The 15,490-nt window shown below is 41.5% G+C and overlaps 2 protein-coding genes across 2 annotated transcripts; one reads left to right on the top strand and one right to left on the bottom strand.

Annotated features, from left to right (window-relative positions):
* Positions 1–797: 797 nt before the first annotated feature.
* On the bottom strand, positions 798–1,184 carry LOC311054280 (nuclear transport factor 2-like; the record flags this gene model as incomplete). The annotated part of the gene is made up of 1 exon (XM_084070156.1): positions 798–1,184. One exon carries the CDS (start codon positions 1,182–1,184, stop codon positions 798–800), a length of 387 nt encoding a protein of 128 aa, XP_083926282.1.
* A 2,404-nt stretch (positions 1,185–3,588) lies between these two features.
* Positions 3,589–12,465, top strand: cbx6a (chromobox homolog 6a). The gene is made up of 5 exons (XM_084042224.1): positions 3,589–3,684; positions 5,558–5,601; positions 5,887–5,952; positions 6,913–6,979; positions 7,233–12,465. The coding sequence occupies exons 1-5, from the start codon at positions 3,616–3,618 to the stop codon at positions 8,499–8,501; spliced, it is 1,515 nt and encodes a 504-aa protein (XP_083898350.1). The 5' UTR covers positions 3,589–3,615; the 3' UTR covers positions 8,502–12,465.
* The last annotated feature ends 3,025 nt before the right edge of the window (positions 12,466–15,490 follow it).

The raw sequence follows: 15,490 nt of genomic DNA, 5'->3' as shown, positions 1-15,490 counted from the left end.
CTACTGGCCAATCACAGCGCATCCATGCACAAGCGTATTGGCCAATCACAGCGCGTCCTTGCACAAGTGGTATAGGTTTTGGGATGCCGCCGATACAGCTCATCCTGGTTGAGATCCTGGAGTTTACGACAAGGGTGCTTCACTTGCCTCTTTTGGTGTGCGTCAACGCAACTGATACACGTCGCCTCTTTGTCCATCTGGAGTCTAAACAATTACGACCCTGTGGCTTGCTCCACTCCCTCCGCCTGGCATCCAATTATCTCCTCCTGTGTAGCTCTGAGCAAATACAGTGTCTTTCAGTGCTTATCAGCCAGTTCCTCCTTTTCTTTGTGCATATCTTGCATCTTGAAGTAGCAACTGAAGGTGACTCCACAGCTCTCACTCAAGTTCTATTAGCAACATCGTTGACTGGCATAAATCCATGTTCAGAGTCAGCTTCAGTTGCTATCTTTAGTAGAGTAAAGCAGAAGAGATCAGAATAAGATAGAGAACAGAGCAGAGTCAACGGAGTAAGAGTTATGGCATCTGTAAACATTTTCCTGGTCTGACTTGAGTGTAAAGGGGCTCTCCCGTCATGCAGATCAGTGGAGGGGCATGACAGGAGCATCTGATTAGTCAGCCGCTCAGTAAAAGAAACATCAGGTTCTATGATCGACATCTAGAATCCGTTTGTCAAACTGGTGTGAATGAGACAGGGATGACGGAGGGATGGATGTCTCTACTCCTTAAAATACACTCCAACCTCCCCCTCCTTTTCAACACTGCACCCTCCACTGTGGCCACAGTGGGAACAGGATTTAGACAAAGTTGTGTAGTGCCAGCCTGAATATGTCGTTGGTGCACACCCATGTGTTGTTAGCGCCCATCTTGAGGGTGAAACTCTGGTGGAATCCAAAAATGGGGTCTTCATCTGCTTTTATCTGTCCTACAACCATACTCATGATGCAGTTGTCTATGGTTGGCTGGTGGTCCTGTGCTGTAATACTGTGGGCAATGTTTCTGAAGGGGAGACTGCAAAGTTTTGAGACGATGTCTGTTTTTCCACGGAACTGCTCTCCCTCCCATGTAAGGCATGATGCATCGATATACATTGATCCTAGTTGCATTCTGTCATTGTCAAACAAGTGGTAGTAGTTTTGCACAAAGCCAGATCCTACCTGCTCCCAAACAGGCTTGTCCCCCATAGTTGATTCACCAAGCAACAGGCACACGAACGAAAACTGTGCTCAACGTAATGGAACAGAGGCTACTTGGACAATAGGCCAAAAAACGTAACCTGTGTTCGTTAATACACAACAATGTTCCCAGTGTAAATCTTACTCTTTGAATGGAGGAGATTGAGTCAACGCCTGTCATATGAAATGTGTGCTATATATAGAGAACTAGAGAATCAATATGACATCATAATTGACATCAAAATATGGAGTTCCACACGGCTCCATTAGGGAAAGACTGCGTCCTGTATAGCTGTATCCTTTTATGTACACATGTGGAGATTTCTATCTGTCTGCTCCCATATATGGAGATATCTGATGTCATCAGTATCAGTATTATTCTTTATCTAGGCAATTCTGGACAACCGCCCGAATGTCTTCACACCAGGAAACACACACCCTTGGGTCCTCAGCAATACACCTGCCAGGTTTAAGTTCGATCGGTCAGACGGTTCTTGAGATACGAGAAAGCACTGTGAAGTTGGTTGAACGGCCAAGACTCCAAAATTAGACAAGTTCAAGAATACAGTTTTTATTTTTCTCTGAAACACCATATGTCCCATGCAGGAGTATGTATAGCGTAGACCCAGGAAAAATAAGACATCAAAAATAAGTGCTGCAGCAACTGAACATTTGTTCAAAGATTGTTGGGCAACCACTTCAGAGGATCTATACATCTATGTATAATAACAGTATGCTAAGGTTGGCAAGGAATATCACTTCAAACACAAGCCATGTTTAAAGCCGCTCTAGTTTTTAAATATTTCTGGCCTGCAACTTCACTGTACCTCCCTCCCTTACACAGATTTGTTGGTTCTGTCTGGGCTCTGAGCAACGGCATCTGACATCATGAGATGTCAGATGTCAGTAGGCCTATACAAAATTAACCAACAGGTTGTTCACCAATTGTTTTTCTTCAGCCCACTGGGAAAATGCCCATTTTTTACGCACTGGCACATTCGTCTGGTTTCCAAGCTAGTTCAGCACAGGGTCAAGGTCAAACGAGAATGTATAGGCTAATTTTAACAAACCTTTTTAAATATATTTTTGTGCTCTATATTATTGACATTAAGTGAACAGAGACAGGTAATGGAGAGAGAGTCAGGGAGTGACGAGTAGCAAATGTCCACTGAGCTCAGGAATCGAAATCAGGACTTGTTGCCATGGCACTAGAGTGGTATGCACCCCAACCACCCTGCCATCAGCGCCCAAATCAAACTTGGTGTGAATGGTCATAGGCTGCTCCGACAACTCCACGAGATAACATAATAGTAGGATAATCATTGGATCAATGCCGTAAATTGGGTGAAATTTGATGAATAGATTATGATTTCTCAGATTGAAAGGGTGTTATTACCTGATTAGAGGTTGCTTCCTTGTTTTTTGAGAACTAGATGTAGATATGAAGTAGTCTGACAACGATAGGCTATTAAGCCTACTGAATTAGTTCTGATCAATGACAGGATAAAAGGTGTTAAAAAAAACAGTGTACTCTAAGTCTTATTCAGATGAAAAGGCCTGGAAAAACTATGCCCTGTACTGTTTTTAACCTTTTTAAAAGATTTGAATAACTCCATCATAGCTCCATCATCGGTTTGCTCTGCCTGCATCCTCTGGTGTCCTCTAGCCGTTGCCGTTGCTAGGACGACCAGAAGGGGGCTGCCTGACTTTCAGCCACGTGACAAACAGCAGGTTGTGTCTGGTCCTGGTTGCTGTGTGTCTGCTGCCTGAGGGGCTGGTGTTGGAGAAAGTGCTTGATCAGTGGTTCTCAAAGTGGTCTCTCAGGGTTCCTTGAGGGGGTTCTAAATTGACCCTTACAAGTCTGTAACTCTGACAGTATACAGATGTAACCAAATGTACCCAATAGGGTTGACCTTGAAATTGTAAAGTTTGAGAACTGCTCTAGATTGTAGAAGAGTGAGAGTGAGAATGGAACACTATTTTTGATATACAAATATTGTACACAATCCCTTATTTTTCAAGATAAATACACATCCATATCACTCCATTTAGCCTATATACTTTAATAACATATTATGTTATTAATTAGGAGCTTTCAGCCTAAAATGTCTTTGTACGTGTCTGTGCTGCTTTACATTTCTGACTAATAAAGTATTCAATCAATCAAAATGACCTAATATTGACATTGACTTGACATTGTAGTCAAAGTACGGGTCTTCAAGTATCATTATTTATTACTCAATCGTATAGTCTATATTGTGCTTGTATACACTGAAGAATTAATTAAAGCGGGGGGCGAGAGATAGAGTGAGAAAGAAAGAGTGTGTGTGTGTGTGTGTGTGTGTGTGTGTGTGTGTGTGTGTGTGTGTGTGTGTGTGTGTGTGTGTGTGTGTGTGTGTGTGTGTGTAACAGACAGAGAGAGACAAGTCGGGCATGAAAGATGGAGCTCTCGGCGGCCGGGGATCGTGTGTTTGCCGCTGAAGCCATACTCAAACGCCGCGTCAGGAAGGTGAGAGAGAGGGTCTTATATGACTGTGTGCGTGCAGATGTTCCCCAGGGGTGATCATCATGGCACGACTCCAAAATGCACGATGATGAAGCATGCATTTATTTGTTGAGGCCTTGCAATGTGTGCGGATGCCTTCATGGGAGCTAAAAGCTAGCAGGCAGGGTTGCCATGTCTCTTTATTATAGCCGACTTTGGGCTTGTTTTTCTGTGAAGTCGCTTGTAAATATTGGTGGTTGCGGGTTTTTGTGGGCTTGTTTCTAAAGTTTAAGTTGCTTATTTGGGCTTGTTTCCAAATGTCGTTTAAACCAGTGCTGATTAGATTAACATGTAATTAATTAATTATTTATTAATTAATTAATATGTCTTCAGGATTTTTTTTACGCGTTGTGAGCTTGTAGATCGGCTATTTTCAAAAAGCCAATGTATATAGGTTTAAAGTGCTCATGTGCAACTATTGCTGCTTTTGGGCTTGTTCTCATAGACCGGTTGCTTGTTTCTCTCGTCAAACCTGGCAACACTGGCTAGCAGGCTAGGCTATCGGTCATGGCTCGTATTATGTTGGCATTGGAGGCAGAGCAATAAAAATAGCGACACAAAGAAGCAAGGAGGGAAAGCACACAACAAGCACTTTAGCTCTAATGGAGGGGCCTTTATTTGAGTGTGCAAGCTAATGGTAGCTAACGCTGCACATTATTCGGTGTCTTTGTGACCATTTCAAGTGAAAGAAAAGGCCAACTACATGTACCCCCGGGTTATTTTCTTTAAAGCAGTTGCTATTTAGTGAAATTGCTTACAGATAACACTACAATACTGTAGAGTACAAGTTTAGCGTCCAAGTTGTAGTAATAATAATAATAATAATCTTTATTTCATACAGAGTTGCAGTTCAAAGTGCTTCACAGGCAGGACAGAAATCAAATGCTTCACAATTAAGTCAAAAATGAACATAGCAGACAAGACAAAACACAGAATATGCATACAATCATATATAATATAATATAAAAAATATAAAGATAAAAGGTCAGGCATAGAGTTAGAATAATAAGAAATCCTGGGAATAACAATCAATGACTTTATAACATGGCCAGGTATAGGTGATGTGTTGTGTTCTATATTTAATGTATAGACCCCTTAACAGACGACGTCATGTCACACAGGTTGCAAGAGTCATATTGGTTGCAAATTAAACCCATTCTGTCAGGTCTCGCTAGGGCGTGCAGCACTAGGCAACACGCAGGAGGGGGTTAGGGTGCACCCCGAAACAACAGGTTGAGAATTGATTGCATGAAACAATCACCTGTGCATCCAGTCTCATGTTGGTAAGCAATGAATTGGTCTATACACACTTCAAACAACAACTTGTTACCTGCACGATTTATTCTTAAATTCCCACTAACGGATCATTTCAAGTGGTTAAAGTGGAACCAACTAGGCCTTTTCACACAAAAGTAAAAAACAACTTATTGTGTGAAATGTATTTTCAACTAAAAAAAGTTGACAACAAACATTAAGTTTGTAGGTATTCATCTAATCATCTTCACCTGTGTAAAAGCAACACAAAATGCATAATTGACCCACACTGACAGATGTGTTGAAAATCACACATCCTCTTTGAGAGTGCAAATACCCAGCTGTTTGTGTATGGTGAGCACTGCAATTATAAATAATTCAAAGTTAATACAAAGTTTTACAAAAAATATAAAATAAATGCTTGTTCAAGCCCTCATGCTGCTGGTGAGTCAGAGTGAAACACCACAAAAATAAAAGGATTCTTCTACCCTGCAGTGGATTTTCATTGAATTGGATGTATGTATTTAAATTTGTTATTTGTATATTGAGCTATTATTTGTTTTGATAATCCTTTGTCTTACAGGCTAGAGTTGAGTACCTGGTTAAATGGAAAGGATGGGCACTGAAGTAAGTGTTACTCTTTTTTCCCTCTACTACACCAAACCTTTTCGCTAAAAATAGGCGAATGTTTGTTCGCCTGTTATGAGTTATGACATGCCTAGAATATGGATGGGTTATGTGGTTAACCTACAATCTCTTTTTTAAAGAGAGAAAGGTGGTCTCAATAGTCTTCACTGACTGTGTGTGTGTGTGTGTGTGTGTGTGTGTGTGTGTGTGTGTGTGTGTGTGTGTGTGTGTGTGTGTGTGTGTGTGTGTGTGTGTGTGTGTGTGTGTGTGTGCGTGTGCGTTCAGGCACAGCACCTGGGAGCCAGAAGAAAACATTTTGGATGACAGGCTGATAACGGGCTTTGAACGGAAGTAAGTACAATTGTGGCCTGATGTGATATAATATTAGATTCAGAAAAACAACAGTTCACCCAAGTTTTATAGACGGTAATAGGCAACACCTTTTTTTTTTCTGTATTGTCTTTTTTACACACTATAGCAGCAGACAGGACTTATTTTTTCCAATAACGGTTTACACCTTTAGAAAACGGGGTGAAATGTTTAGGAAGAATGCTGATTTATCACACCCAAGTTGATAGGTCTCTTCAATACCCACTCAGTCTGCCTGTTTCCGCTTTTTATACATTGATTGCATTTCTCTTTCAATCCTCATTCACTGTCCCGTTGTTAACAAGCACATTGTTACTGAAATGCCTTTTGTCTACTGCCAAGCCACTTGAAAGCAGCTCTCTGGAAAGAGGAGATGTTTACAGGAAACCATAATGGTCCCATCAGGACAGAGTATCTGGGCCTGTTCAGACTTGAGGCTTCAAAAGCTCTCTGTCAAACGGATACACACACACACACGCACACGCACACGCACACGCACACACACTGTCAAACTGACACACACACACACACACACACACACACACACACACACACACACACACACACACACACACACACACACACACACACACACACACACACACCTTTCATCGTCATATCCTTTTATGTCACATTTTAATCTCATCCTCTTTGTTTCCACTTGGCCATCACAAACCTGTTTTCTGTTGAAAAACAATTTCTTACTTTCACTGCACTGAACTTTTATTTGTATTTTCATTAATTTATTAGCGTTGTTTTTGGTGCTGATAAAACCCAAAAGGAAGCTGAGTTAATTGTTCATCTCAGTAACACTTGCTCTGCATGCATTATAGACATGGGATGCATAGATTAGTAAGTGTTGCCTTTATCAACAGGATACATTCTAGTGGTAGTTCTACTGACTTGCAGTTTACGTTTTCTTTTCCTTTGTTCCTTTTTCAGGGAGCAGGAGAGGGAAATTCACGGGCCAAAGAAACGGGGGCCAAAACCCAAAAACGTTGTCTTGAAGGTATTGTTCAGAACTCGCTTGTATCTACAATGCAATCATTCCAACTTTTTTCAGCACCACCTTGCAAGACAATCATATTGTCGTTGTGGTCAGGCTAAAACAAAAAATATGTGAACAATAGACCTTTACAGTGAGCATATACTGTATATCCTAGTATATATTTTTATATAATTATTTATCTTCTTTTATTTTTAATTAAAACTAGCATATTGGCTAGCTTCCCTAATTGTAAATCACTTTGTGTCCTCTCCAGGCTCGTTCCCAGAAAGGAGAGACCAGCTCTCGGTCCACAAATCCCCGTCAGACTAAACCGCGCTCCTCTTCGACCGCATCCATCCAACCAATGCCCTCTGCCTCTTCTTCTTCCTCCTCAGCTGTGGCACCCTCTCCTAAACTCAACTCCCTTTCAGCCACCCATAAGCTAAAGAAAGACATTCGTCGTTGCCACCGCATGTCCAGGCGTCCTCTCCCCCGTACAGACCCCTTGGCGCCCCCCTTCAGCCAAGGTGGCTTTCCCTCTCGTCCGCATGTCTCCCCCTTCTCTGAGACCGTCCGCATCCTGAACCGTCGGGTCAAGCCCCGGGAGGTAAAGCGGGGTCGAATCATCCTCAACCTGAAGATTACTGGCAAGCCAGGGAGGGGTGGGGGCAACAGGAGTGCTCCCGGAGGACGACAGAACATCCCCTCACGCAATAGAATCATTGGAAAGAAGCAGGGTGAGGCTCCATATAGGCCATTCCAGCCCCCTGCTAAGTTGCTGGGCTTCCCCATGTACGGGAAACCCTTTGGGCTGCAATGTGGAGGCCCCGTCACTTTTGGAACATGCTCCACTACTGCAGCCAGAGGAAGCCCCTCCATGTCCCAGCGTAAGTTTCCCGCTGTCCAACAGCGCCGGTATGCCCCTGGACGTCCACAGGCCAAACCCAATGCAGAGGCTTCTGTAGCGGAATCACCCTCCAGCCAGAAACCCCAGGTCCCTGGTTCTTCCCAGCCAACACCCAGGCTTCACTCAGAACCGCAAAAGGACAAAAGCACCCACCAGTCTGCTTCTGCCCCATCAACTGACCAAACCTCAACAGCTTCCGTTTGTCTCCCCTCATCCCCATCCGGCTCTGCATCTTCTTCCTTGGAGGATGAAGAGGAGCAGGCTGCCCTGGACCATTTGGGGACTTCAGATGGGGGAAGAAGGAAACTGCACAGAAACCCACCTAAATGCCAACCCTCCGCTTCCAACAACACAGCACCCCCTCCGCCCATCGCCCCTGGTAACCAGAGTTCGACCCCCGCTGACCCCAAAAGGGTTCCTGCCGAGGGGGACCCCGACTGGCATCCGGAAATGGCGCCCAGCTGTCAGGATGTGGTGGTCACGGATGTCACCACCAACCTGGTCACTGTCACCATTAAAGAGTTCCCCTCCCCTGCCTCCTGCCCTGCATCACCCTCTTCCGTGCCTGAGAATGGCTCCTCCCCTCCCTCCAACAGCCTTTCCGCCCCTGAAGACCCCATCCTCCCCAAGCCATAGAAAGCTGCATTGTTGCAAAATTTATTTCCATTGTTAACACGTCTTGCCAATATTGCCACTTTGGCCCTCTGCCCCCCCTCCTCCCTTTACTTGAAGATGTTAAATGAAAGTAGTAATGAAATGTAATGTAACTTAACCGCCCAGCCAATGAATGGTAATAAGAACATATTTTTTGAAACATAAGTGTGTAAATTCGAAAGGGTCAGCTAATACAGCCCTTCCTTTCACGTAAATTGCCATATTTTGTTCACTTGCACAGCACTGACTCTTTTAGAACGCTTAGGTGGAAGTGGTATTTGTTTTCCTTTAAGTTACTTCAGGCATGCTGAGTTTAGCTTGTTTGGTGTAATGGAAATATCCCCAAAGTAAAACCTTATCAAGCACACTTAGTGTAAATGAAAGAGATGGATACTATTTTGATACAGGATTTACAGTGAAGGCTAGAATTGAAAGCCTTCAGGTGTTATGCCAATTTCCCCCCACCCCAAGTTCATTGGAGGTTCAACTTATTAATGATAAAAAAGGTTATGTGTTTTTTGCACTTAGTTGGACTTACGGTATATTGCATCATTACAACGAGGTATGTACTTACTTACTGCATAAAAAAACCCTCTTCTATGTTAACTTGCTATCATTTCAAGGCCTTTTCTTCTCGCTCTCTTGAACGCACAGGCATATACATATGAATAAGTATTTATATGCACGCACAACATTAGAAGCTACAAACGAATATACACAACAACAAAAAACATAAGATTTAACTTATTGCTGTCCTTGCCTTGTTTTCATGCCTGCCTTGTGTTTTTCTGTTTTTTTCCCTCCTTTCTTTTTACAAACACCACGCTGGAATGTCTGCCAAGACTCTAAACTGGCCTGCTTTTTAATTGTGATAAGTATAAGAATACAGTGTAGTCTCCTTAACATTTTCTGTGGCAGGTAAAACTGTGTAACTCCTCAACTCCCGAAGGACTAGAAGAGCCATGCTGGTAGTTTTTTGGTGACTGATGAGTTTAATTTCATCAGCTACTGGCAGTTCCATAGATAACTGCTATAGACTGTAAACCATTTAGTTTAATATCCTGCTATGGTCATTGGTGTGTTGCTGGCCAGTCCTTAAGCTAACGGTGCATTATTTGTGAAAGTTACTCTCTGCTACACAGGGCTAGTGTAGGCTGAGGCTGGCTCCAGATAAAATAGAAATGTATTTTTGTGTATTTGTTCTTGACCTCTCACTGAATGTTTGTTAAGTAAGGAAGTGGAGAAAAATAGTCCCTTGGAACTCCTTGACATTTTGAAAACTAATGGCAATTAAATTTATGAATCTAGTTTGGACGACGCAAATAAGTATTAAACAGACATCTGATCCAGTGCACATATAACTGCATATTTGATGTAATCATATTGCAATTATTGTGTAATGAAGGATACTCTGACAGTGCACATTGACAGTAATTGGTTTACAGACGTAATTGCCTACCCACTATTACTGTACATCAATTTGAATACTGACTGAAATACACTCCAGAAATCAAGGTCTGTAAGACCGTATGGAATGTTTGAAAGTGAAAGGAACCGTAAGAAGTTTCTTGAAACTTTACACATTGTAGACAATGTTGACAGAGCTTCAGCTTTTCTTAATACCACATATAGTGGAATATCTCATGTTTTTTTTGTAGCAGACTTGAGAGGGCATCCTGCACAGATGGGAAACTCTTGAGTCACTTAAGCTGCTCTATTATAATTGAAGAAGTGATACATCTTTTTTCGTGAAGTAAAAACATAATTTGCTCCAGATATCTTAGATACCTGGCAGATATCTTATGCACAATAACCTTGATTTGAAAGTGAGAAGACACCCTAACCTCCATCTGTGGCTAGTTTGTGTGGTCTCCTTGGGGTGTTGGTGTGTGGGATTGGCTATATCTTCTGATTATTATATGTAGCAGTGGTACATGGGCAATTGTTGCTATATGGCTTCATATCCGTCCCAATTGCGTTATGATATGTCTTAGTTTGGGATTCAGTGGTGAAAATGTTCTAAACGTTAAAAGTTAGCTTCTTGGAGTTAAAGATGGAAATTAGGCAGAGTTATGCATCTTCACACCTGGTGGTGGGATCTTGGGGTGCTATGAGGTATCCAACTAAATATGAATAACCTCTGGTGTTACTGCCATTCAGGAAACACACACCAGCCGTTGGCCAAATGGTGGATCATTTTTTTCCCTTAATCAACTCATTGTGAGATTGATGTTCACGCAACAGGTGAAATGGGGATAGGTGCTAGAAGTTTCATGGGATTTATCAACTATTGTCCCCAGTAGAGAATGTTACCTGACATAGAACTGAGACCATGCAAGGCATTATAGGACCCAATGTCCTCCTATCATGGAAAGAAAGAGCTGTTAGGACAATAATTGCAGAAAACACGCCAGGTGTGCGCTTATACAGCAAAATCATTAGTGTAAAAATGTACCTGTGTATATGGGTCCATTTTAAGTTGAGTTAAATGAACACTGACCACTATTCTCGGCAGTACAGTAGTCAAATGGTTAGAGATATTGTCCTTTAACTAAAAGGTCATGTTCTAGTCATAATATCTAGTTTGTTCATAAACATGTCCTGTCTAAAGTGCCCGTCGAGAAGACGCGGAACATCCATTTCTGCTCCCCTATTGCAAATTACAAAATGTGCCAGCTAAAATGCCTGAAATTTAACATCTGTTCATCAACTGTTTGAAATGTTGGCCTCTTGATCTGCCCGGAAACTTTTATCAAGTTCACCTGAAGTACTTGATGTAGAAGTACAGTTTTATACAATATAATGTAAAAAATAAACCCAGACTCATGACGATCTCTGGTGCTACCCCGGTCTCTAGAGGCTCTCCCACCATGCCTCTTCGTCTGGTGTTCCTGTGTTACAATGTTTAAAACCTTCCGCGTGTTGCCTTATAGCTGCTGTCTTCATCCCAGCTGCACACCAGGTGACGTCTTCATCATCCGACTCATTTCCATACTTCCGTAAATCTGCCGTGACTTGAAATTTACAGTGCATAGATACATTGGCACAAACTGCAATATTGTTGGGACTTATTTGAATTACACTTGTCGTCACCTAGCGTGCAAGGCGCTCAGCAACACCTGAGTGCTTTGTGCATACTGTAGAACTCCATGTTTCTCTGAGCACATGATGATGAAGCTGTCGTGTTCTCCTGTCGTGTACTGTGTAGATTATTCTAGTTGTCAATACTGTATCATACTCTCAATGACTACATATGCTGTATCGTAAACATTTTGAATGGTGTAGAGGATACTCTTACAGTTTGTACCAGTGTAAGGATATGGCGTATTAGGTTACCTGGCAATGATTTCAACTGTCAATAGCGATGTTTTCTTTTCTCCTCTCTTCCTGTTTTACGGGGTAGCACAACTCGACTTAGTGGCCTATCTTTGTACCAAATAGGGCTCTTGATTCTTTTGTTTTCCCCTTTTTAATTGTGATTTTAAATTTGAGGCGTAATTTCAAGGTGCTAGATGCGGCACTCATTGAAAAAACCTGTTAAAATACGAGAATGAAGTTTCAATGAAATTAATTGATTTCTTTGTACTGTATATTAATACTTTTTTTGAATTGTGCATAATGTTAATGTGATGCTTTTTGAGTGCCATTGTTTTTGTTTTTTTTATTAGTCCAATATGGGTTTGATGGGATGGGAAACCCCAGCTGATGAACTTATGTGTTAAGACTGCAGTTGTGTGTCGTTAATGGTAATATGAATAATGTAAATGTATTGATGGCAATGATGACGACAATGATGTTAATGACGTGTAATGTATCTGAACTTCTGAAGCATGTTTTGCAAACCCTTATTGTACAGGTTATGTATTCAGTGTCATGTTACCTGTTACAGTTGCTTTTTGTGTGTTTCTTGTACAAGGCTTTTAATTAAAAGCGCTTCAAAAAGTCATTTGCTTCACTCATGAAGTGTGGTTTTGTCCTTACAATTAATTGTATTGATTTATTTCATACGATGTAATCACCAAGGACTATTTTTAATCCCTGTTACCACTTCCTACCCCTGTTGCCAGTCTTAAGAGCTTGCTGGAATAATGGCAGTCCATATTTGAAGAAAATCAATCAAAGTTATTTTCTGAAGAGGACATGATCTCTTTTGGTTGCGAATAGCTGCAGTACCCTAATATTCCACATGATGGTGCTGTGAACCATCTGTTCAGACTGTTCAGACCACACGTTCAGACTGCAGTGCAGCCCTTCAATGTTGAGAAAGTTCTTAGGGCAAATATATTGCTTAGGTTAAAGGTGTGAGCATCTTGAATGCATCTGAATGTTAACATTATCAAAATTCCATTTTAAATGGCCATGTGGATAAAATGTATTTCACTGCATTTCCTGGATGAACAACGACTTGAATGGTTCAGACCTGTTAAACAGAGAAAAGGAGTCTGGAGAGGAGAAACAATGTGAACATTGCACATTCAGTGTTTAGTCTTTTCATTTCCTTTCAATCATTTTTAATTTGTTATATTTCCACAAACTGATACATGACTTGCATATATAAAACATAACATGTAACTCTATCACAAACAAACTAATGAACATACATACATCATCTTCTTAATACCCATATTCTCAAAATGATAAAACCTTTGTATATGTGGAGATTCTGCTCCTTGGGTGTTACTTGGCTCCCGAATTTGCAAACCCCCTTGATAATATTTCAGCATATTCTTCTCCCATATATTCCACAACTGACTTCAGACAAAGAAAAACTCATTCATGTCTCCTTGGAGAACATGCAGTGTTTAGTCTTTTCAAATGGGGGTTTGCTCAGAATGAAAATGTTCGAGAACCACTGGCCTAGATAAGCCTATTTTATTTTAAGTTTTCTTTTCAAAATGTTGTTTCTAATGCATCACATTAGAGAAGAAAAAACCTTGAGACGTGTATGATAGACAGTAGAGATCTTGTGATTCAGTGCTGTTCGTCAGAGTGGTGCATGGAGAAAAACCTTGGCCATGTCTTTTCTTGACTCCATATTAGGGATGGGACGTTATGAGAATTTAATGTCATGATTATTGTGGCCTGACCCATTGAGTAAGACTTTGTATTAAGGTTGCATCTATAATGCGTTATAACCACATTTATAATGCATTATAATGCACTTATTATAACACTTGTTATAAATGTTTATAATTATGCATAACAACTTATAACAAGGTTAATGAAGTATCATAACATAATATAATGTTTAAGTGCTGGTCATAATAAATTATACTTTAAGTAAAGTGTTACCCTTAAAATGCCTCCTTTTGCTATAGTAAATAACACTTCTTATTAAACACAACCAAAGCATTGTAAGCTTGTATCTGCTATTTACAATGTAGGCATTTAGAAAGGACAACACAAGGTAATACATCAAATGCATAGAATTTGTAATCTAGGATGGGTAAACCTGAGAACCTATCATCAGTCTAACAGCAGTAGAATATCCCAAAAATCAATTTGGTGAAGAGATTTGGTGAAAATGGTCCAAGTTCAAAGCCAACTCAGGTCCAATCATGAGAAGAAGGACAAATTCACAATTAATTACAATCTGAGCGTTTTTCATGATAAACATACGGTAGGCCTAAATAGGCTATAAGTGTGATGAGTCGTCTGTTCACTATTAGCCTGTCTCTGCCTCTGCATCAGTCTGTCTCTGTCTCTACATCAGTCTGTCTCTGTCTCTGCATCTGTCTGTCTCTGCCTCTACATCAGTCTGTCTCTGCCTCTACATCAGTCTGTCTCTGCCTCTACATCAGTCTGTCTCTGCCTCTGCATCAGTCTGTCTCTGTCTCTGCATCAGTCTGTCTCTGCCTCTGCATCAGTCTGTCTCTGCCTCTACATCAGTCTGTCTCTGCCTCTACATCAGTCTGTCTCTGTCTCTGCATCAGTCTGTCTCATGTCTCATGGCTCATGGCTCATGTCTCATGTCTCCTGTCTCATGCTAGGGTGAACAGATGTCCCAAATTGAGACGCTGTCCCACATTGTGACTGGCAGGCTCCAGTGTACAGTAATAAAGCAGTGTGCAGGTGTTGAGAGGTGCGCTGATTGTTGCTGAAGCTCTTAACATGAACACGCAACAAATTAAACTGGACCACACTGGACACAGCACTGCTCAAGCAGCACGTGAATAAATTATAGGGACACATTTATTTTGTTGAGAGACAATGTTCAAGGGAACCGCTGCAGCATCAAAGCAAAATAGGAGTAGTCTACTACAGAATCAAGTTAGAACACACAGTTATTTGAAAGCTTGTTTTAAAAGCAACGGTTCAAAATGAAACAGTGTAATTGTTGCATTTTGAACCTATCCTCCTAATAGTTGGCTTTCCACTTGTAAATCTCTCTCATTGTCTCTTTTCCAGCAAGACATGTGTTTAAGCATGTTAAAATAACATGAGAAATATCCCCTATAGGCTATAGCCAGCAGGTTCATAACAAAATGATAGGCAGTATTAGGCCTATAGATGAATATGACATCAAGGCATTTAATAGCTACTCAAGTATGTCTATGTCTATGTGTGTGTGTGTGTGTGTGTGTGTGTGTGTGTGTGTGTGTGTGTGTGTGTGTGTGTGTGTGTGTGTGTGTGTGTGTGTGTGTGTGTGTGTGTGTGTGTGTGTGTGTGTGTGTGTGTGTGTGTGTGTGTGTGTCTCTCTCTCTCTCTCTCTCTCTCTCTCTCTCTCTCTCTCTCTCTCTCTCTCTGTCTCTCTCATATGAACCACTGTACACCACCGTCCTGTTTGATAACACTCTGGTGGAGCAGAGGTTCGTGACTGGCGCATGCCCACAGCCTCTCTCCCCATCCGTCCCCATAGTAACGCGGGGAGGAGGAGAGCAGCTTAGCAACACGGAGGGAGATCGACCTTCTATCAGCACATCGAGAGGGAGCCGCTCGCTGGTACACTGGTGCTCTCATCAATTTTACAT

This window comes from Gymnoscopelus microlampas (genome assembly GCF_963454915.1).
Source record: "Gymnoscopelus microlampas genome assembly, chromosome: 2".
In the NCBI taxonomy this organism is placed as follows: Eukaryota; Metazoa; Chordata; class Actinopteri; order Myctophiformes; family Myctophidae; genus Gymnoscopelus; species Gymnoscopelus microlampas.
This window is presented reverse-complemented; position numbering and strand designations above follow the sequence as displayed.